This window comes from Catharus ustulatus, chromosome 4, assembly GCF_009819885.2.
Source record: "Catharus ustulatus isolate bCatUst1 chromosome 4, bCatUst1.pri.v2, whole genome shotgun sequence".
Lineage (NCBI taxonomy): Eukaryota > Metazoa > Chordata > Aves > Passeriformes > Turdidae > Catharus > Catharus ustulatus.
The window spans coordinates 55,898,593-55,920,357 of NC_046224.1; the positions used below are offsets into that span (position 1 = coordinate 55,898,593).

A 21,765-nucleotide genomic window follows, 5' to 3' on the forward strand; every position below is an offset into this window, starting at 1 on the left:
AATTTGTGTTGGTTTTTTTCCCCAGGAAGTGCAGCTGGGATGCCAAGAAGGTTTTAGAAAAGTGTAGCTTGCTATCAAATTGCAGCTTCATAATTGCTTTGACCTAGAAATGCTAATTTAATATACAATGTGTCATGGCAAACATCTTTAAATATAAGGCAGTGTCTTGACAGACAGGCTCTGGAAAACCTTGTTGTAGCAGATTCACTAAGGATATCCACCTATGTTCTTCTCTCAGAGGTTATTAACAACAGAATTAATCAGTGTGGAATGAAGGTCTACACTTGGCACAGAAATACTTCAGGCAAAGCTTGTACCTGGTCTTTTGCTGCTGCTGAGTAGCATGTTTTAAAATATATGCTTTTTACTCACATTGTCAAAAGTGAATTGTTTTAAATGTGCTTCCTAAACTCATGGGAGTATGTGTGGAGGTCTGTCTCAAGTGTTTTAGTTTTACTGTCCCTACCCCTCATATGTAATTAGTACCCTTATTTCTTCCTAAGACTCAAATTGTCATGGCATCCTGCTCGTATCTTTTGCTGGTTTACAAGTGCCTTCTTTCTCTTTCATTTTAATTACCAGAGGTTTATCTTTCCCTGCAGGAGATAGAACTCCCACATTATTGGAGATTTTTTTTTTTTTTAAGAGATTAGGTCTGTCAAGTTTTCTTTGTTAGTCTATGCAACGTCCTTACTAAAATACAGTTCATATTTCACTCTGTTGTTGCTTTTTCTCCAGCTTTTCCACTAGGTTCTGCCACACCAAAAGATGAAGCTATTAATAATTAGAAATGTGCATATAAAAATCTACTTTTGTGTTTTTCTGCCTCTCAACCAGTTTTTTGAAAGTATCTCCTCACTTTTGAATGCATCTCAACCCTTTCAGAACCTGTATTTGAGTTTCACTGCTGGTTCATACCAGAGCTGTGATACCTGATACCAAACCTGCTCAGGTTCAGACAAATTGCTATTCTTGAAGAATAAATTTTATTTTGCACATTGTCAACTCAGCAACTGATCTGCTAAAAAGAATGTACTGCCGAAAGATCTTGTGTCACTTGGTCATAACAGATGCCGGACCAGTTATTTAAAGGAACATGGTTTTCCTTTCCCTGGCTTCTGGTAAGGTAACTGCATGCCTAACTGCAGTGGAAAAAGATGGGGAGAGGTGGGAAAAGAAGGGAGCAGTTGAAGGCAGGAAATTTGGGAAGAAATTAGTGGAAAAACTGAAGCTGTGTAGGCATAATATTGAAGAAAGGAGTGCAACAAGTAATGACAAACATAATTGGCTCTATATGTGGAACACGTTCACGTTGAAGGTGAGACAGCAGAGCTCAAGCTGATAAGCTGTGCTGAACAATTTACACTTCATGCTGCCTCTCCATCAGGAAGAGGGAAAAGTGATGAAAGATGCTGGCAGCTGAGGGTTATTGGTAAATAGTGTTACTGGATGAAGATGGAGATAGGACTTCTCTCTGGCAGTGCACAGAGGTGTATATGGAAGGGAGAGGAGCAGCACTGAGGTCTGGTTGCTAAAAAGGAGGCTGTGGTTCCCAGTGGTCTGTCTGCAGGGAAGTCAAGTGCAGCTTACAGTCACTAGAGGATGTATTTTTATGGATCTGGTGTAAGGACCACAATCCTGGAGTCTCCTAACTTCTGTCTTAATACATCTAAATGTCTCATTCCTTCTGTAGTGGATAGTCTAGAGAGGGAATGGTGACTCCGTCTGCTTCAGGGATAAAGCTTTATCTTGTGAATTTATGGATCTGAGTCCAGATGTTTCCCATTTGGTATGAGCTGAAATTCAGTTTTTGTTAGTTCTTTCTAAATTTTCTTTTTCATTTAAATAAATAGTTTTTAAGCACAGATTAAAAAAAATTGAACTCAATAAGGCTGAAACTTACAGAAGAGGTTGTGTGAGCAAAGTGACTCTAAGAAAAGCATTATAACATGATCAGTCAGTTTTTTGGTGTGTGGCTTAAAATGTCTTTTTATTCACAGAGGTCACTAGATGTAGAAATAATAAAATATAGTCTTTGAATCTTAGTGCATTTTTTAGTTTCTTCAACATAATTTTTGCCATACTTTATTCATGGAAAGCCTGTGTGTTACATGTAGTTTGGGAGCTTGGGTTTCAGCTATACAGTTTGTGTAGGTTTTGCCCTTATTTATCACATGACCTTGTAATATCACTGTAAGCTCTCATGACTTCAGGGCTTAATTATTGTAATTCCTTTTTGAGTGGATTAGTGATGAGGCTAATCTGCTGCTTGCAGCTTGTTCACACTATGGTAGTGTATTTATTCTGGGTTTCAACTACCCTCATCATATTCAACTTGCATTGTGTTTTTTACATTATTACTTACTACATGGTGTAATGTTTAAATTAGCTTTATGTATAATGGTCTGAATGGGCATGTCTCGATTATATTTCAAGATCTCTCTTTTTTTTTTTTTTTGTGAGTGTCTATGTTAACCTGAACTAATTTTCAGATTTTACTTCAAGATTTATAAAAGATTTCAATCTACAGATTAAATCTGAATATAGATGTCTGCATATTGATGTCTATGTCAGGTAGGTCTTAAACAGTCACTAAAATTGAAAGGGCATAGAGGATGATCCAGGTGACCAGCCATTTAGTTGCTGAGATGTACATGGTTGGTGTTAATCAGGAAGCACTTGGATATCCTAGACATCTCTTTAAGACTAGTAGGCAAAATGATCTTTGAAATACTCAGTATTTTTAGCATTTGGAGATCAAGTGGGATATTCTAGAACTTAATAAATGGCACTATACCTTAGTAGAGTATGTTAAAAATTGATTCAAGCCTTAGATGTTGTCCTGGTTTGGAGGACAGGTGACTGCTAAGGAAGGCAGGAGTCCTACTTTGAAATGGAGAATGTAAAACCCCTCCCTCCAAATTAATATAATTTTGAAATTAAGGGGCTCTCAGACAAAGATATGGGAATTAGGAATAACAGTTCTTTGCTAGGGAAATTAAAATAGAAATACAGTACTACAAAGAAACAAACTCCAAACCCTGACAAAGTCAGAGTACAACCTGACACCCCGTCAGGCAGGGTGTTGGTAGCAACCCCATTAAATGGTGGCTGCATCCTCCTGCAGTGACAGATGTGGCTCAGTTGGAGCAGTGCTCCTGTACAAGGTGCAGTTTCCCTCCAGAGGTCCAGTGGTGATGTGGAGAAATCCGGTTTTCCTCTGGAGTCCAGCGGAGAAAGGGACTCCCTTAGTGTCCCAAAACCTCTGTTTTTATCTTGGTAAGAAATGCTGGGCTCTTCTCCCTGGCTGGAGCAACTTCCAATGGGATGCAGTAATTTTATCAGTCATACAGTGGGACTCAATGGCCATTAGCAGAAAGTGACTGGCTGGAGGAAGGCTGGGTTGTGAAAAGATAAAGAACAATGCCCTGCCTGGTTTCAATGGATGGCCCATTAGCAGAATATCTCCCCTGGAGATAAGGATCACTGCCCCACCTGGTCTCAACAGATGGTGATAGAATAGATACTTTTTATCACATCCTGTATTGTAACCCAATACAGATGTTTACTTTGAAATAAGGTGAATTACTCTCTATACTCCATAACCTGCTCACTAGCTTTAATAAGACTTCAGACACAGTTAAGGTTAGCGTCTGCATTTAGGTGCCCTATTTTGGGTCTAAATCTGATCTTTGATGTCTTTCATTCATGCAATTTTTAATAATGGCCCAAACCTTTACTTTAGATTGGCTACATAATCTAATTAAATTTTTTTTTTTTTTTTTTTTTTTTTTAGTTCCAGGACGTTAAATTCTTTGAAAACTCAGAATGTTTATTAAATGCAGCAATTATTTATGACATTAAAATTCAGCAGTTTTATGGTGATAACTTTGCTTATATTTTGTCTTATGGAAGGGAAAATAATATGTGTAGCTCTTCTGTGCCTTAAAGAAGAGAGGCATATTTGCATATTATCTATTGCAAACTTACAGGAAAACTTGTATGTATTTACATGGTTGCATAGATTGAGTGGAGATTATATGCTAGGATCACATCTGGTAATTTCTGTTTTAACGAGTCTTTCTTCAACAAGTTTCTAAGAATGGGTCATTTGTTATGCATTTCTCTACTGTTATTAATTTGGTTAAGTATTTTCTAACTTCAGAATTTGTTTTATCTGTATAATTTGTCATTAAGCTTGTAGTTTAAACATCCAGATACTTTTGGTTCTATTAGTCCCCTCCTTCTGTAGTCCATGCATACAGCTCAAGTACATAATATTGTTTTGCAGATGGGCTTTGAGTTGATGTGTGTTCAAAAGCTTTGAAAGCTTTTCTGACTAAATCTGTGAAATCCATGAGATTTTTAATATACCCACTGTGTCTGCCACTGAACTAATGGTATTTACCTGATGACAATTTTAGTCTGTTATATTAAAGTGGTGAAATAACTTTAAAATGTGCCCTGTACAATATGTTCCAGGCACATCTCGCCATAACTGTTGCACAGGTTCCTTCAGGAATAAAGGATTTCCCAGTCCTGCTCCTTGCAATGATTTAACCTCAAGGCCATGGACAGTGTTTATGGTCAGTGTACCTGAGGGATTTCCCAGAACCGCTGGGAACACCAGGGCATCCCACAAGGCCATCTGAGCTATTAGTTTCCCCCCATCCAGCCCACATTGTACTCCTGCAAGACGAAAAGACAGGAGAAACCTTTCAGTGTTTTGTCAGTGCTTAGAGAAGCACTGAAAGGTGTGCTTGACAATAAAGGACTTAGTGGAGCAGCACATAGACAAAACCCAGATCAGTCAAAAATGTTCTTAACCCCTACTTTCAAGAAGTTCTGTTGTATCACTTCTGTTGTTGAGTTCAACTCTGCTGTATTTGTCATTTTCTCCTATGTCTGTGTTTAGTCCAGGGAAAGGGGAAAAATTTGTGTATAGACTTAACGTGCTGTCAGCCTTTGGCAATTTGATGTAACTTCACGTAGTCTTTCTTTTAGCATAACTATTTTGATTAATTTCCTTGCTATGATGAATAGAAAGATTGTAAAGAACAAATATTTGTGTATAGATCTTCTAGACCCTTTTTCCCTTGTAGGCTGGGATGGTGAGAATGATTATGAGGATAAATGTAAGCATACATATGAAGTGTAATGCTGTAGTTTGCATGTTCTGTTGAGTTATACTTTGCTGGTTTAAGTATAATAAAGGGTATTTTGTCAATTACTTGCTGCAATAAATAGTAGAGTTTTTCTTTAAGCCTGTGCTAGAAATAATGTCAAATGAAAAAATATTTTTGTATCAGATATGATTATATGAAAACACATCCTTCTGAGAAAATGCATCTAGCAGTGGTGGCCTGTGGTGAAAGACTGGAGGAGACTGTTACTATGTTGAGATCAGCCATTATTTTCAGCATCAAACCTCTCCATTTTCATATTTTTGCTGAGGACCAATTGCATGAGAGTTTCAAAGACATAGTAAGTATTCAAAAATGTATTCAATCAAATTGTAGCACAATTTGTAGCACAATATACAGCAATTCTTTTACTTGTTTGATAGAGTGGCAGAAATGCAGGAGTCTAAAAATAAGATAATAAGGCATTTGTAGAGTTGGATAGAGTTCTTTGAATTTTTTTCTGTGGAAGAATTCCAGCTACTGATACAAGAGTTTCTTCTAGAGACAGACTAAAACTTTCTGATTTGTTATCTTGAATCTGTTAAATACAAGCATGATGTTCTGAATGCAGACCAGTTACTTTGTCTGAGCTTGTTTAGAGTTGGCTTTACAAGAAGAAATTTGAGGTCTGTCCTTTTTTTGTCTCTGTGCTTACAGCATGAGTCAGTCTTATATTGTTTAGAGAAAGTGAAACACAGGTTTTTGAATATGGTAGATACAGTTATGTCTAAATTTAGTAAATTTCAGTTAATGAAACTGAAGCATAATTAAATTATGACTGGAGTAGCAGTTTTAAAAGCTGATGAGGCTATAACTGTGGAGGGTTTTACTATTTTTGTGCTTAAAATATCAAATTAACTGTGATATTAGTATGTTACACATGCTAGTTTATATACACTAGCATGCTAACATGTTATGCTAACAGTAACTGTGGCAAAAATGAAGTAAGATTTAATTTGGAAAGTTTTTGTTGATATTTTTTCTATGATAACTAGTTAAGGGGGAAGAGCTTTAATCAATATACTTACTTTTTATAAATACAAATTTATTTTGCTTCCTCTTCCTTTTGCTTGTGATCTGATGTGTTTTCATAGTGTTCTGCAGGTGCCACTTTTTGTTCAAGTCTTTTGATTAGCTGACAAATACTTAGATTTCTGTTACGGAAAAGATGCATTGCACTTGTGTTCAAGTATGAATTGATTTTTTTCTTTTGTAATAGAAATGAAGTAATTTTTGTGTTTTCTTATTTTCACATAGCTTGATGAATTCCCGTATGAAGGAAGAGTTAATTACACATTATATCCAATAACATTTCCATCTGAGAGTGCAGCAGAATGGAAGAAATTGTTTAAACCGTGTGCTTCACAAAGACTATTTTTGCCAGTAAGTTACTTTGTCATAAGGCAATCCAGAAGTCTGTTTATGAAGCATCAAACTGTCCTTGTTAATCTGATTTCTGTTTGATTTTAAATGAAGAACTATTACTACTCCTTAAAGTTGCTTTTATGACATCCAAAAAAACCCTCTGAATGTGACATTCTCCTATGGCATTAGTACCCTATGGAATAAAAGTCCTTTTCTCACTTGATGCATTATGGTACAGTATCCTCAGAAAGAGGTATAGGTTGTGTCATCATCTCAGAGGTAAGGTGGATTTATCAGACCTCATCTCCTCATTCAGTTGAAAAGTCTCCTGCATGCATGGGTCTGAGAAGTGCAAGGGAATAGGAAACGAAAAATGGGCTATTCTTGCCAATGTTTTCTGCATATGCTCCTCTAAGACACTTCAGAAAAAAGTACTTCAGGCTTGGTGAGTTAGAGCAATGGCAGCTATCTCCCAAAGATGGGCCCCTAACACTTGTTTGATTAGCTGCATGGGAAAACAAAGGAGCAGGAGCAAGAGAGGAGCTTCTGTTAGAGCAACATATACCTGGCCTCCACCTACTCCTAAGGAGCCCTGACATATAAAGTGTAGAATGAGTGGCTTTGATTGCTGTTCTATATAAAACTTATTTTCCTCTACAAAAATTCTTTAAAATGTGAGAAAAATGAATGATGACAAATTTATTGACTGCAAACTGTCAGTGTAAAGTGAATTTATTTGCATATGACAAAAATTTGTTAAACTTCCTTGTGTTTTATGAAGAAAAATTAAATAAAACTTAAAATCTTGTTTTTAAATTTCTTTCCCTCACAGTTAATCCTCAAAAATGTGGATTCACTACTGTATGTTGATACTGACATCTTGTTTTTGAGGCCTGTTGATGATATTTGGGCTTTTCTGAGAAAGTTCAACTCCACACAAATTGCTGCAATGGCACCAGAACATGAAGAGCCTCGTATTGGGTGGTATAATCGTTTTGCTAGACATCCCTATTATGGAGTAACTGGAATTAATTCTGGAGTCATGCTAATGAATATGACACGTATCAGAAGAAAATATTTCAAGGTATGTGTGTTGTCTCAGTTGTATTTTTGGTGGATTTCTGTTTTTTAATTCTGTTTCTGTTTCATATTCATATGTATTTCTCAAAATGTTTTTTTCTGTAATTGTAATTATGCTCTCGAAGTACACTCTGTTTAAAATAGTATATATTTTTTAAGTGTCATTCACTGTAAGACTTGTACTTGAATTTCAAGTGTGCTTGATTAATTTTTCTTAGTTCTGAGAGGTCCTTTGACTTGTTACAATTTGCTGTAAATTACCTTTGCCAATAGATATGCCCACATTATTTCTTCACTACAGGCATCCCAGAAAAACAATTGTAAACTTGTAAAATGTGTGTAGTTGTATGACCAGAAGGTGGTGCTAAAACATTTAGTAAGTTGTTGAAGACGAAGATTTCCAAACTTTGATCTTTTCCATTGTAGCCAGGTGATTATTGCCCTAAGTATCTTTTTATTTGCTTTGAAGTCCTAGTTTTTGTAGACGAAGTTCATCATGAAAGTAGCTATTACTACATACATGGAAGCAATGCACACAGCAGCAGAAATGGACATTGCTTCTCAGACTTGAAGTTTGTTCTTGTGTAGATTATGCTTGGGAGAAAAAGTACATCTCTGTTTAAGAGAAGTTTGATTAGGGAAAAATAATGCATCAAAAACTTCTGGAAGATGCTTCCATAAGAGGAGCAATATAAACTTGCAGTTTGTATTCATATGTATGTGTGTGTATATATATACATGTGTATATATATGTGTTTAAATATGTATATATATAAACAATTATATATAGTCCCCCATTTCCAGTGTAATAAGCAGCTTTCATCCTAGCATTCTTGCTGTGTATTTTTCTTGAAGAAGATTCAGAGAATTTAAGAGAAATGGAGAATGGATTATTTCAACTGTGGTTAAAAGAAATTTATCGTAACTATAGTATATGGTCCAAGAAAACTTCTCTATCATCATTTTATATATATATATATATAATCAGTGAAATCTTGCGTTGTCTACTTTCTTTGTTTTACTGGTTATAGCATAGGGAGAAATGATAATACTGAAAAGTATAAAGAGGAAAACATGAGATTGAAAGCTATATCTATATCTTAAGCTCTGTCAGTGCATTTTTGTATAGTGATCTATTTTCAGTAGTGGTAAACACTAAGATAAAGTTGGTCTTTTATTCATACTGTGCCGGAATTCTGGTTTGGCTTCTCAGTGCAACTTAGGTTGTCAATTCATTGGAAACTTTACGCATTTTTGGTGAAATTGGAGTTCAAATTTTCAAAAGCATACAGATTATGTAGGATACTAAATTGTCAGTAAAATGAGCTGTAGTTTTCTAGAGGACAGCATGAAGTCCTTTCTCCTTAACACCTAAAATTGGTGTTTTCTTCCAATTTAACTGTATATGTATACCTAAAAGATTTATTTAAGTAAAATAATTAATGAATATTTTGAAATTCAAAATGAAATGGTTCTAGAGGGCTAGAATAATTTTTTCTGTGATTCTCTAAGATCAGGGCTAAGAGAGCACTGAGCAGGGAAGCCATTTAGTTTATTCTCCCACAGTACCTAGAGTATGATCCCACAAGCTTGCAGAACATCACAGTGCCTGAATATGCACAAGCTTTATTACAAAAACTACTGTTCATGGAAACTTGCAGAGACTGTTTTCATCATTAGGTTCCTTGAATGTCTTATTCTAAAGCTATGCAGACATCAAAGCAAAACTTAGAAAAGGATTTAATGTAGCTGAGTCTATACGCAGTGGGCCTGAGAGTGTATGACTCTTGCTTGTGACTGATAGCAAAGGAGATACTATTCTCAAACCTTTGCAAAAGAGGTAGACCAAATTCAGGGGTACAGACTGTCCTAATACCCTTTGCCAGTGACACTACAGATGCTTTTGGACCTTATAAGTAACAATTTCATGTTGTGTCCCATTAACTATTCCAGTGAAATACAGTAGAACTAGAAAATGCTTCATTGTGTTGTGGGAAGATGTGAATTTGTTTATATTCTTCCAGGAGGTTCAACAAATTCTTCACGAAGTATATAAATTCTGGGAATTTTTGTATCTTTTTAAAGATGCCTGTAGACCTTTTTGCATGATACAGTAGAGCATTTATCTGGAGTGGAAGTTTTGGATCAGGATATTCCTCCAGTGCTGTGGATTTAATACTCTGGGTTCTTTGTCTGTTGTAGCCCAAATTACAAGCCATGCCGCTTGAGGCCTTTAACATCTTTCTTCTGTTGTCACATTGATTTTTGAGAGTCAGGAGGATCCAGAAGATGTATAAATAAAAAACAGAACCAGAGACTTTAGCCAGTGTTCATCTGGGTAGCAATAACCTGTAGTTTCATGTACTGCTCCAGGATTAAATCATCTTTTATCCACTTACCTATTCAATTTTCAATCTTTTCAGGACTGTCAGGACAGGCCATTTCAGACAAACATCCCAGCTCCAGGCTGTCAGTGGTGCCTAATGGATGTTGTTCCTTCTGATCTTATCTTATTTGTCTTGTGTGTTGTGAGTCTAAATGCACACATGTGTATGCTTGTATATAGATAAATGTGCATGCACAGATGTGTTACTGAATATAGTGTGGTCATTATACTGCATAACTGCACATGAGACTAGAATTCATAATGAAGCTTCTGATGGTTAGTGCCTACATGTTGTCTCTGCTAAGCAGCAGTTAGAAAATGGGATGTAAAAAACATTCAAGATTGTTTAGGATATGAAAGAGGTAACAGGAGGTGACTTTTTTTTGAATTGTATAGATATAGATGTAGATTTTTTTTTTAAATGAAAGAGATATAGCAAATGCCACAGGTATGGTGCTTTTTAACAAAAATACCAATGAAGCAATGTGAATAGAGAGGAATTACTTTTGTCATATTTATTAAGATGATTAGTTGTGATGCCTGAGGTGCAGGCAGTCAAAGAAGGGAACAAGCTTTTAGAAAATCAAACAAGTCTTAATTTATTTAACTTCAGATAGAGTGTGCAAAGTAGAGGTTTATGGGTATGCTTTAGAAATGAAAACAAAGTTGAGACAGCTTCTGTGACGTAAACCATTATGGGGTTGTTCAGCCTGGAGAAAAGGAGACCCAGGGCTGACTCTTTACAACTTCCTGAAGGGTGTTACAACTTCCTGAAGGGTGTTTGTAGTCAGGTGGGGTTGGTTTCTGTCACCAGGCGGCAACCAACAGAAGAAGAGGACACAGTGTGAAGCTGTGCCAGGGGAGATACTGGTTGGATATTAGGAAGAAGTTTTTCATGGAAAGAGTGATAAAGTACTGGAATGGTGTGCCCAGGGAGGTGGTGGAGTCACCATCCCTGCATGTGTTTAAAAAAAGACTGGATGTGGCACTTGGTGCCACGGTCTAGTTGAGATGTTAGGGCATGGGTTGGACTTGATGATCTTGAAGGTCTCTTCCAACCCAGTGATTCTGTGAATTCTGTGAACCTTTTTTTTACCATTCAGTGTTGCTTAGGGCTGTTGTTTCAAGAAATGTGGTGAGCCTGCACGAAACCAAATTGCTTCTAAAAGGAACGTTCCTATCTCTTACCAGCTGCTTTTCTCTGCTTGTCTTATTTACTTGGACATGGCCTTTGGTGTTCAGTCCTTTCTGTGATTCAATTCAATTTGCTAACAGTAGAAAAAATAAATCCTTCTGCTGGGTTATTGAAGTAAATCAGCTTACAAAAACATGCACTAAGTGTTAGCACTACACTGTTAGTGCAAGAACAGGATACAATCATGTAACTAGAAGGAAGAGGGCTGGCTCTCCCTTGGCATTGAGGAAATTTAAGTTGGTCAGCTGTTTGTGGAACACAGCTGCAGTTTGTTTAGATATTGGTGCGTAATTTGAGAATTTTTCCTCAGCTTTATATTTTCTTTCTAGAATTTAGAAAAAAAGTAAAGGCTAAATGTGACAGCTTTGGTAAGTCTGACTTCAGACTTGACCTGGCAGAAGTTTCCTGGTATAAAAACGAGTAATGAACAAGCTAAACAAACAAACAAAAAAAGAGCCCAAAATGTGAGAAAATACTTGTTCTTACACATTTTCTTCTGCTCAAGTAAACTAGAGTTTTGAGTGTTCTTAAGAACCTATGTCTATCAGTTTGATGTCATCACTATCATTTAGGATTTTTTTCTCAAATTGCTAGCATTCTTTGCATATTGTGGAATATTGGAGAGAAGGCTTATATTCTGGAAATTTTAAAATTATTGTAGCATTTTTCTTTGAGTTTTTTTACTTGAGTAACTTCTGAAAAGCAGTTCTATCAGCATCCTACTTCTCAGGCTGTTTCACCTCACTGCAATTTACAATGGAATATTTTAAAAAGGAAAACAAGTAATTATTCAAGTAGTTTCTCTTGCTCCTACACTGGTGTCATTATATATCACTGCTATTTTATTAATATGTAGCTCTTTTCTATTTATGCAAAGGTTATGGAAATACTACAATTTCCAGGTCTTAAATCTGACAGCATTATTTGTCAAGTAGTATTGCTTCTAGAAATCTGGCTCTGTGATGAATGTTCTTACCTGCTTTGCATCTTCTTGGGATATCCTCTGGATTTCTCTGCTATTAAAATTCTATGGGTGAAAATAAAATTCTATTAAATAATGACTTTAACAATTTAAACTTCTATTTCTATGTGTTGCTCTAAAACTATTTGTTACTGTATATTCTCTTACCATTATTTACCTGGTATGAGTGTACTAATTTAATTCTGCTTTTAATTCTTAGCATTTTATCTAAACTTAAACCTTAGGTCAGTATTCTGTGAAATGCAAATTTCAGGTGAGGGAGTAATCTTTACTGACTGTGATTCAGTCTTATTTGTTTGCTTTTTTGGAAGGTTTTGACTTAGTGTTAAAGCCTGTGTTTTATTTCATTTAATCATTTTGCATTGAATTTAATGATAATTCATACTAGCAAAGAATTTTCTTGTGCATTTCTTATGCCTGCACTCATCAAATACTTGCAGGCAATCACGATCATAAATTTTTTAGGAGAGAAGGGACTGCAATATTCTATTTGGCTTCTTGCATATAATAAGGTGTAGATCTTTTTCTGTATTAATTCTTGTCTGAAATCCTGTAGTATTTCTTGGTTTAGTCTTCAGTTCTGAAAGCCCTTCATATTTGATGGCTGAAATGATTTGAGGGAAGAGTAAAAACTGCAATTTTGTGCACTTTCTACTTTGTCAGTGTAAAACTCAGAGAAAGAAGTCTTTGATACTGTAAATCTCAAACTGAGTATTTTGCTCCTGGTAATCTGTCTCTTAACATGATATTCGTGTGTGCAAATCCCAAACTGTAATGGAGTTATAATTTTTTTTTTTTTTTTGCAATTTGCTTAAAATGAAGAAAAGGTAAAGTGCTTGTACTTGTTCAGGAAGTTTCTCTCTATGGTACTTATTTTTATTGCATCCGCACTCTCAAAACTGTGAAGTACAGGGTACAAAGTGAGCTGCCTTGTTCCTTTTCTGTTCTTCTTGAGCTTAAATAAGATGTAAAGATAAGAGATTAGCTTTGGATTATGTAACCATTTAAACTGCAGTTTTGAATCCCTTTATTAACATGGAATTCAGTGTAGGACAATTTACTCCAAGTAGCTGCTCCTCAACGAGAACCTTAGAAGAACTTATTTTCTTTTGAAGTGCCTTTGCTAAATCAAGAATTCGGGAATTTGGAAACAGCTGACTTTTGCTTGCTGATTTTTGCTTACTGACTTTTGCTAGTGTAAAGTTCTCGTGTTGATGTGGAAATTCAAGTTCAGTAACTAAAAAAAAACCAAGCTCAACTTGATGGAAATGCTTCTGAAAACCTTTGAAGGATTTCTGTATTTTTGTACACTGCTTTGTAGCCAGTATTTTTTATCTGTATGTGTTTGTAACTATTTAGGATTTCATTTTATATTGAACTGGTTCAAATTTTTGCAGTTAGCATTAGAACCTCTGTATATTATAACTCTGATAAAGCAAGAAATTGCATGACGTGTGGATATTTAAATACTCCCCATCTACTTGCTGCATGACTTAAACACAGTTTGATGTGTTAGATCCTACTGCTGTATAAAAAATCTATTGCTATTCTTAGAATTTTTGGCTTAAGATGTTAGAGGGAAATTTTTTGCTAAGTTGATCATTGAGAAATAAAGCATATTGGAAATGTCCGTAACTAAAGGCTTGTTGGCTTGAAGGGAAGAAGTTATCTGTACATTGGAGATTTGTACCTTTTAAGTGCAAGGTACTGCAAACCTTTAAGGCATTTCCTTCCCTATAGGTGTAACTGTGCTGAATGTGTGTTGTTTTGCTTTGTTTTGTTTAATAGAATGATATGACACCAGTCCGGTTACAATGGGGAGAAATTCTGATGCCACTACTGAAGAAATACAAGTTGAACATAACATGGGGTGATCAGGACCTATTGAACATTATGTTTTTTCACAATCCAGGTAAATCCACATTGATTTTCAGCCTAATGCTATGAAGCTATCTTTTCAGTGGAAAAAAAAATCCAGGAAAATATTCAATTAGCAGACTTTTGGGTGAAAGCATTCAAGGAACTATTCAAGGAACTATTCACTTCTTTAATTCTCTGAAAGCATTTGAGAGACAGTGCTGGAGCTTGCTAGAGTGTAATTTCAAAACAACTGTAGTAAAGAAGCTGTCCTAAATAAATAAAGAGAAGATTGGTTTATTTCCTGAAACAATTTTCATACTTAACCCAGAGCTCTCATTTTTCCACACAGAAAGTCTTTATGTCTTTCCTTGCCAATGGAATTACCGGCCTGACCACTGCATCTATGGAAGCAATTGTAAGGCAGCTGAAGAAGAAGGTATATTTATTCTTCATGGAAATAGAGGTGTTTACCATGATGATAAACAACCAACTTTTAGGGCTGTCTATGAAGCAATAAAAAATGTAAGTGATTTTTGCATTGTACTTGTTATTTCACGTATGTTTATCTGTAGTAGTACATGTATTGGGTGTGTTGATATTCATCTTGACTGCAGCAAAATATTTTTTTTCTCTTTTAAGTAATGTCAAGTGTTTTACCACTTTTTTTCTCCTTTCTTGTTTGGATGGAGTTCCAGTATATTCCTGTTTTGATGAGCATCTTTTGAAAAGAGTGTAGACTATATCTAGGTTAGGATTCTAAGAAAATGCCTGTAGTTGTCAGTGTTAATTTGAAAGGCTTTATTCTCATTTATTTAATAAATCACCCAGTAAACTGTTTCCATGAGGATTTGGACATCTTAGAATATCTGAATAGGAAGGGGCTGACAAGGATCACTGAAATCCAGGTACCTGGCTCTACACAGAACCATCCCTGCGAGTCACACCATATGCCTGAGAACATTGTCCAAACACTTCTTGTACTGTGCCAGGCTTGATGCTGTGACCACTTCTCTGAGGAGCCTGTTCCAGTGCCCAGCCACCCTCTGGGTGAAGAACCTTTTCCTGATGGCTAACCTAAACCTTCCCTGACACAGCTTCAGGACATTTCCTCGGGTGCTGTCGCTGTCACCAGAGCAGAGATCAGTGCCTGCCCCTCCTCTTCACCTCATGAGGAAGCTGTAACTGCAATGAGGCTTCCCCACAAGGCCCTTCACCGTCTTTGCAATCCTCTTTTGGGCACTAATAGCTTTATATTCTTCTTATATTGTGGAGACCAAAACTGCACACACTACTTACTCGAGGTGAGGCTACACCAGTGCAAAGTAGAGAGGGACAATCTCGTTCTCCAGGCTTAACAAGCTATCACCAGAAATTTCATTTTTCTGGAGATTTTAAAGTGCAGAAAAAAAAATCCCTTCTTCCCAGTGTTTGTATGTATTTACTGCAACACTTTAATACCTAATTGTATCTACATTTGGATTGTAAAAAATTTTGTATACTATGTTTTGACCTTTTCCAGAAATTCAGTGTATTAAGATGTTACTGTTCCTTTAAGTACTAAGCACAGTAACTTCTTTTCATTCTGCAAATAAGTCATCTAATGAACTATTTATCACTACATCAGCATACTCACTGAAGAGCTGTAAAACTTAGCACTGATGCACATTTTAATGTAGCAGGCTATTGTGTGTGTATAACCTACAAAAATCAAGAGTATATTTTAATGTTGCTTTATTACATATTGTCATATTTAGATATAAAAATGAAGAAAAGTACTTTTGGGGGTCTGAGAATATACATTGCAGGGAAAGTGATTGTATTTCCATAAAAATATTTCTTTGTTTCCTTTGAGCATTGTCAAAAATCGAAGAAAAAATTGTTTCCTTTTATTTATGATCCTATTTCGTACATGAACGTGTCAGAGAAAGTACGTAAACACTACTGATTCAATGGTAATAAGATGAACAAAATTATGTTACTTCAAAATGCTGCTGTAACTTATCATTTGTTTATAAAAAGCATTGCAGTGTTGGGCTAATGACAACTTTATTTCATGCCCGTGTTAAACATAGTATGTTTTGACCATCATTCAGTTTAATGAAACTTCAATACCACTTTTTATACTGTTGTTTCATTATAATTTGATAAGAATTGTATTACTCAAAGGTTATCTGTTATTTGAGAAAGTTACCATGCAACAAAAAAAAAAAAAATCCAGAAATCATTTTAGAGTTGTAAATTTTTAATTGGGTAAGATAATTTTAGTTATCTGAATATATTCATTTGCTTAACATTTAAAAAAAAAAATCTTTCTTGTTAGGTTTATTGAAAACCTGAGAATATAATTCTGTAATTTAGAGGTGTTTTTAAATTATGGCATTCAGAAGCACTTGTGAGTTCTTGAAAACAATGAATAAACCTATAGACAGCAAATATGATGCTGAAAGTAATTTTTATAAAACTCTAATACCTCTGAGTAATGACAATCTTCCATATTAATCTTAAATTTTCATTATCTCTTTACAGTATTCATTTGGAGATGACCTGGTTCATTCTCTGCTGCAGCCCCTAGAACAGGAATTACAGAAAACCACTCATACATACTGTGGAAGAGTATACAAAGTGTTCATAAAGCAGCTAACAAAAAGCATAAGAGACTTGTATGCCAGAAGATCAAAGGGAAGGTGATTTTTGACTCCTAGTTGTTACATCAAGAGACTGAATTAACACAGCTGGTCAAAAGGTGCAAGAATTCTATTGCAGTTTGAATGGGCTTTTAATGTGCCCAGAAAAAAAGTTTACTAGCCTACATAAAAATGAAGAAAATATTAATGTAATGAAGAACAAGAACTTTTTTTCTGCAAAGGTGACTTTTGGTTTTTTGAAGTTTAATCAGTGCTAATGTTTCTCATATCTGATGATTTGGGTGTTACTGGCTTCTATGGTCAGTACTTGTAGTCTGCATAATTCAGTTATCAAATGATAAATGAACAAGGAAGAAATGAAGACGTCTCTGTTGAGAGTGTACCTCATATTGTCTAAAATTCTCTTAAACTGTGAATGTAGCAATAACTGAGTCAGCAGCACTAACCTCACTTTAAAGGTGTGAGCCTTTATGTAAACAAAGATGTTTACAAGTGCAGAAAATACTCTCCTGTCAAAGAAATGTGTTGTAATCATTGACAATCTGTATGTGCCTTTATATGTTCATCTCTTACATGTTGAAGTACTGTTTTGACAATCTTGTTTTGTTTATCTCAGCTGTAAACTGCACACTATAAATATGATTTTCTGAGAAATTAATGTCTAGTATGTGATACTGGTTTTCTCTGTTAGTTAATACAGAAACTTTATATTAAAATTATTTTGTTTCAACATTGTAGAGCCATTAGCACCAAAAGCCAGAGCAGAACTGAGGGGGTTTTAAGTAAAAGTCCACTTTGAAGTTACTTGTCTTCCAATGATTTTTAAAAATTTCACGGTTTTGCAGCTTTATAGGGCATTTTGGAAGTAGGAAAAAAAAGCCCAGTGGTGGAAGCTGTTGCTGTTGGATTTCCATACTAAGAATAGTTATTACTTGATTATTGTTATACAGTATGTAGTAAAGAGCTGTAGTAAGAGTTCTAATGCTGCATCAGAATGTGTAGAAGATGGGTTTTTTAGGGAATGTATGTTGTTATAATATTTTTTTAAGAAATGGCTTTAAAATAGTTTTGGGGCAGACCCTCAACTACATGAATGCATTGCTGTCAACGGGGTGATAGTGATTTGCAACAGGTAAGGATTAGGTTCCCTCCCTCCAATTATCTTAGTGAAAAATGAAAAACTTCTGTTTGAGTAATAAAAACTTTTTCTCCAGAGAAAACCATGAAGAAAAAGGCTGAGTTCTAGTGTTATGGTAAAATATTTAAACTTGCATGGTATGAAATGTATTTGTAAAGTATATATGAACTTAGATAACCTGTCTAAGCGAGATGAAGTCTTCATAAAGTGAGCTTTTGGATTCCAGGACAGTTCCTGTGTATTGAACATGGAGGATCCACTCACTGACTTGCACCTTCATCCCAACCCCATTTTAGAAACTTAATTTTTGTAGCTGTTTCTTTGTCAAAGATAACTGACTCCCAGATCTGACTTCTGACTTCCAGATCCATGTGAGCTGGACAAATGCTCTAGCAGTACAAAACCACACTCTACTGTCAGCAGTTTGTATCCTGCTTCTAATTTCCCTGCAGGCTCAGGGTATAAATTTTTGGGATGGAATTGAGGAAGCAGTCTGCCTCTCATGTAGGTCTGTTTTCCTTGCTGTGTAACCTTTTGAAACCTGAAAATGTAGAAATCTCTGTGAAGGTGAATACTGTAACTGACTGGTTTTACAATATGCAGTGCATTATTTTTTTTACATAAATACTGATTTTTATATCTATATGTCTTCAACTTTCCTTTTTACTTGTACCACGTGTTTGTATTTAAAAAAAACCTTTCAACTTATTTTTTGTGTTTGTCTTTGCAGAAACTTTCCGTTTCAAATTTATTTTAATATGTTACAGACACGTCAAGTTACTGTTAAAACCTCATGGACCATTTAGTTAAAAAAGGGGAATGTGGACTTTAGCAGCAATCTTTCCACTTAAATTTCAAATTTTGTGGGGGAATAGAACAAAAATAATTAATATTGATGCTTATTGTAGGACAAAAATTCTTACTTTGTGCTTATGTCTATAAATGTTTACTTAGCATATTACAAATAGCAGTATATGCCCTTATGCCATAGATTTTGATTATTTTTTTTAAATATAAATGAAAAATGCTCACCTCAGATCATGTCCAGGAAACACTCATGAACACTTTGAAAAAAAGCAAGTATCTTCCATTATGTAATTCTCCAGAATATTTGTCTGTTTCAAATACATTTTTATTTTCTCTAATCCCTGTGTTTTAAACTTAGGAAAAAACCCTACAAAATCTGGCTTATAAGGGGAACATTGGGAGACACTAAAAAGGCTGGGAATCCAGGCAATGTGATAGAAACCAGTTATGCTCCCAAACATTTCAATACCTGGTTTGAAAGGTTAGATGCTTAGAAGCGTAGAGCTTACATCTAGCTTGGGATTCCTTATTGCTGTCTAGTTTTAGAAACATTTGCTTTTTCTACAAACATAATGAATACTAACAAATTACAGACCTTTAGAAATCCCATTTGTAATTATTTAGTTTTTGTAAAGTTATTATACAGAGTAAAGTTTGGTAGAAAAATGTAAACATCAGGAAATACACATTCAGGTTAACTGAAGATAAATCTGTGTTCCTCTTCTTGATGAGTCTCTATGTGATGGTACCATTATTCTGTTTCTTCTAAAGGGACCATGGTATTGTAGTAAAGAGATCTGTGTGATGTTATTATCTTATTTGGATATACTTCTGTCATTCCTTGTAGACAGTTTGAAAAGCAAGCTATCCCTTAATGGGACTGCATCATTTTTGTGTGTGGTGCTAGTCCCATTGTCAGTTAATAAGGTCTTATGAAAATGTCTGTCCAGTTACTTGTAATTTTACCAAAACTTAAACTGAGGTGACCTTTAATGCCAGTTGAATTGGTTTTAGTAAGCTTTTGGTTTAAGTTTAGAATGATTAAGAAAGCAGGTTTTGAATGGGAAAAATTATTTCTCATTATTCTTATTTTAAACATATTTTAAAAGAGTATGAAGTTACCTTCTGCTGGTTTTGACCTTAGTTTGGTCAAGTTGTAAACTTCTGGCACAATGCTGATTGGAAGACTGAACTGTCAGTGTATTTCTTAATTTATACCAGATTTCTGTCCATACCAGACATAATCCAACCATTCAGGCTTTCCACATTCCATATGTACACTTTACAAAACAGGATGGCTAAGAAACCAGCTTTCTTTTCCTCCTCTCAAGTTCCTATCTACACAGCATGGAAAAGGAAGTAGCTACAGTCCAGTGGTAGGAGGAGGAGATGGTCTGGTTGGTTGGTTTAGAAGCAGAACATGTAGGAGGTATAGCTGAAGGCATAACGTGTTGGCTGTATATGCATTGTTGGACTCTTTTTTTTTTTTTAATGGAAATAACAGTGAATTACTGCTGCTTCTTAACTGGCATTTATAGCTGTGGTAGAGTTTGTGGCAGATTAAATAGGGTGAAACTGAGCAGTAGCTTCAGCTTATCTGTAGGAAAACACTAGACTTCTGGTTTCTTCTACCTGGTTTAAAAAGGTGTCTCCAAATGTATAGATATATATATATAATTTCTACTCCTTAGAAAGCTTAAGTTATTTTTCATTGTCTGTTTTCTGGTTCAGACTGAAAGATTTTCAACTGTCAAATAAGTTTAACAATATCCATTTACTGGCAGAATGATTTTTTTTTTTAAATTTGACTAAGTGGAATATTCATATATAAGTAAAATGAATGTATAGGCTTTTGTCCAGATTTTTTTTAGTAAATTATCAATTTTGAATAGTTACTATTTTAACTTTCATGGGATCTTATGTGATTGTGATAGTTGTTGTGGCTTTCCTGCCCACTTCACTGCTTGTGAATGGATGACATTTCAAACAGCTCCAGTGATTTTGTGTGTTAAAATCAGTTGCAGAAAACTGTAATGTGAATATATTACTTTGATTAGCAGAAAGTGGATTCTTCTGTAGCAGAGACAGTAGAAGTAGGAAGTAGTGGGAAGGTACTTCTCATCAGCATGGATCTTGCGGGGTTGTTGCTGTCAGTCTGAGCATTTTTCTGTGCACAGGAACTTAGAAGTGATTTTTCTGTTTTATTTCTAATATCTTTGAATATCTTCTGTTTCTTTTTTGAAAGTTCAGTTTTGTCCAGCTGCTTTTTTCTGTATATTTGAGAAGAATAACTGATACTCCTACAGAGTTTTGCACAAATAACAGCCAAGTTATTTACTCAAGTTGTCCAAATGGGCAAAGCGTGAACCCAGCAAGTAAAACATAACTAAACACAAGTCTATGCACCCTAGGTTCCCTTAGGAAACAAAAAACGTTGTTTGATCTTTTTAACACTACAGAGAAACATTTGACAACTTACTTTCTGTATTCAACTGCCAAATCTTAATTCAGGATAATTTCCTATAGAAATGCAGGTTGCCTCACAGTTACATTGTAGTCTTAGTAGCCTATTCAAAACTATTACTCAGGTTTCAAAACAGAAGTTGTTTACAGAGGTAATAGTGAATTTTGCACTTCAGGAAGTGAGGAGAAAATCTCATTTTAAAGTAGTTCTCAAAATCTCTCTCTTGTAACCATTTAGTAGATGTATATGGGAACAGCTTGTCCTGCAGAGCTGTCATGAAATTTAAGATATGTTGGTCTCCTAAGATTTTTCAAGCCTTCGTGGACCTATTAAAACTTTAAGTTTCTGGAAAGAGTACTGAGTAATTGGAAATTCTTGTGTTAAAGTTCAGTTGTGTCTCTTCAGTTTTGTGGTTGCTTTATGCACAGCTGCAGTCAATTCTTGAGAGAGTCCTCATTTAAACTTATGAATGTGCATCTTCCTCTATATTTGCTTGCAAAATTCTGCAAGGCTTCTTTATGCTCCTTTCTGCCTTTTCCCTGCACTACATTTAAAGGATAATCACTAAGCTCTTCTTTCATTTGAATGCTTATAAAAATTGCAGGAGGTATTATTACAGGTCTCTTTGCAGAAACCTGTAATTAAAGAAGGACCTCTATT

At 35.2% G+C, this 21,765-nt stretch overlaps 1 protein-coding gene across 1 annotated transcript in view; it reads left to right on the forward strand.

The window, feature by feature from the left end:
- GXYLT1 (glucoside xylosyltransferase 1) overlaps positions 1-18,477 on the forward strand; it is a 30,839-nt gene extending 12,362 nt beyond the window's left edge. Inside the window, exons 3-8 of the mRNA XM_033056985.1 lie at positions 5,310-5,484; positions 6,441-6,566; positions 7,381-7,632; positions 13,980-14,103; positions 14,401-14,573; positions 16,578-18,477. Coding sequence (XP_032912876.1) covers positions 5,310-5,484; positions 6,441-6,566; positions 7,381-7,632; positions 13,980-14,103; positions 14,401-14,573; positions 16,578-16,739 — 1,012 coding nt within the window. The 3' untranslated portion in view covers positions 16,740-18,477. The remainder of the gene's footprint in view (positions 1-5,309; positions 5,485-6,440; positions 6,567-7,380; positions 7,633-13,979; positions 14,104-14,400; positions 14,574-16,577) is intronic.
- Positions 18,478-21,765: the final 3,288 nt, after the last annotated feature.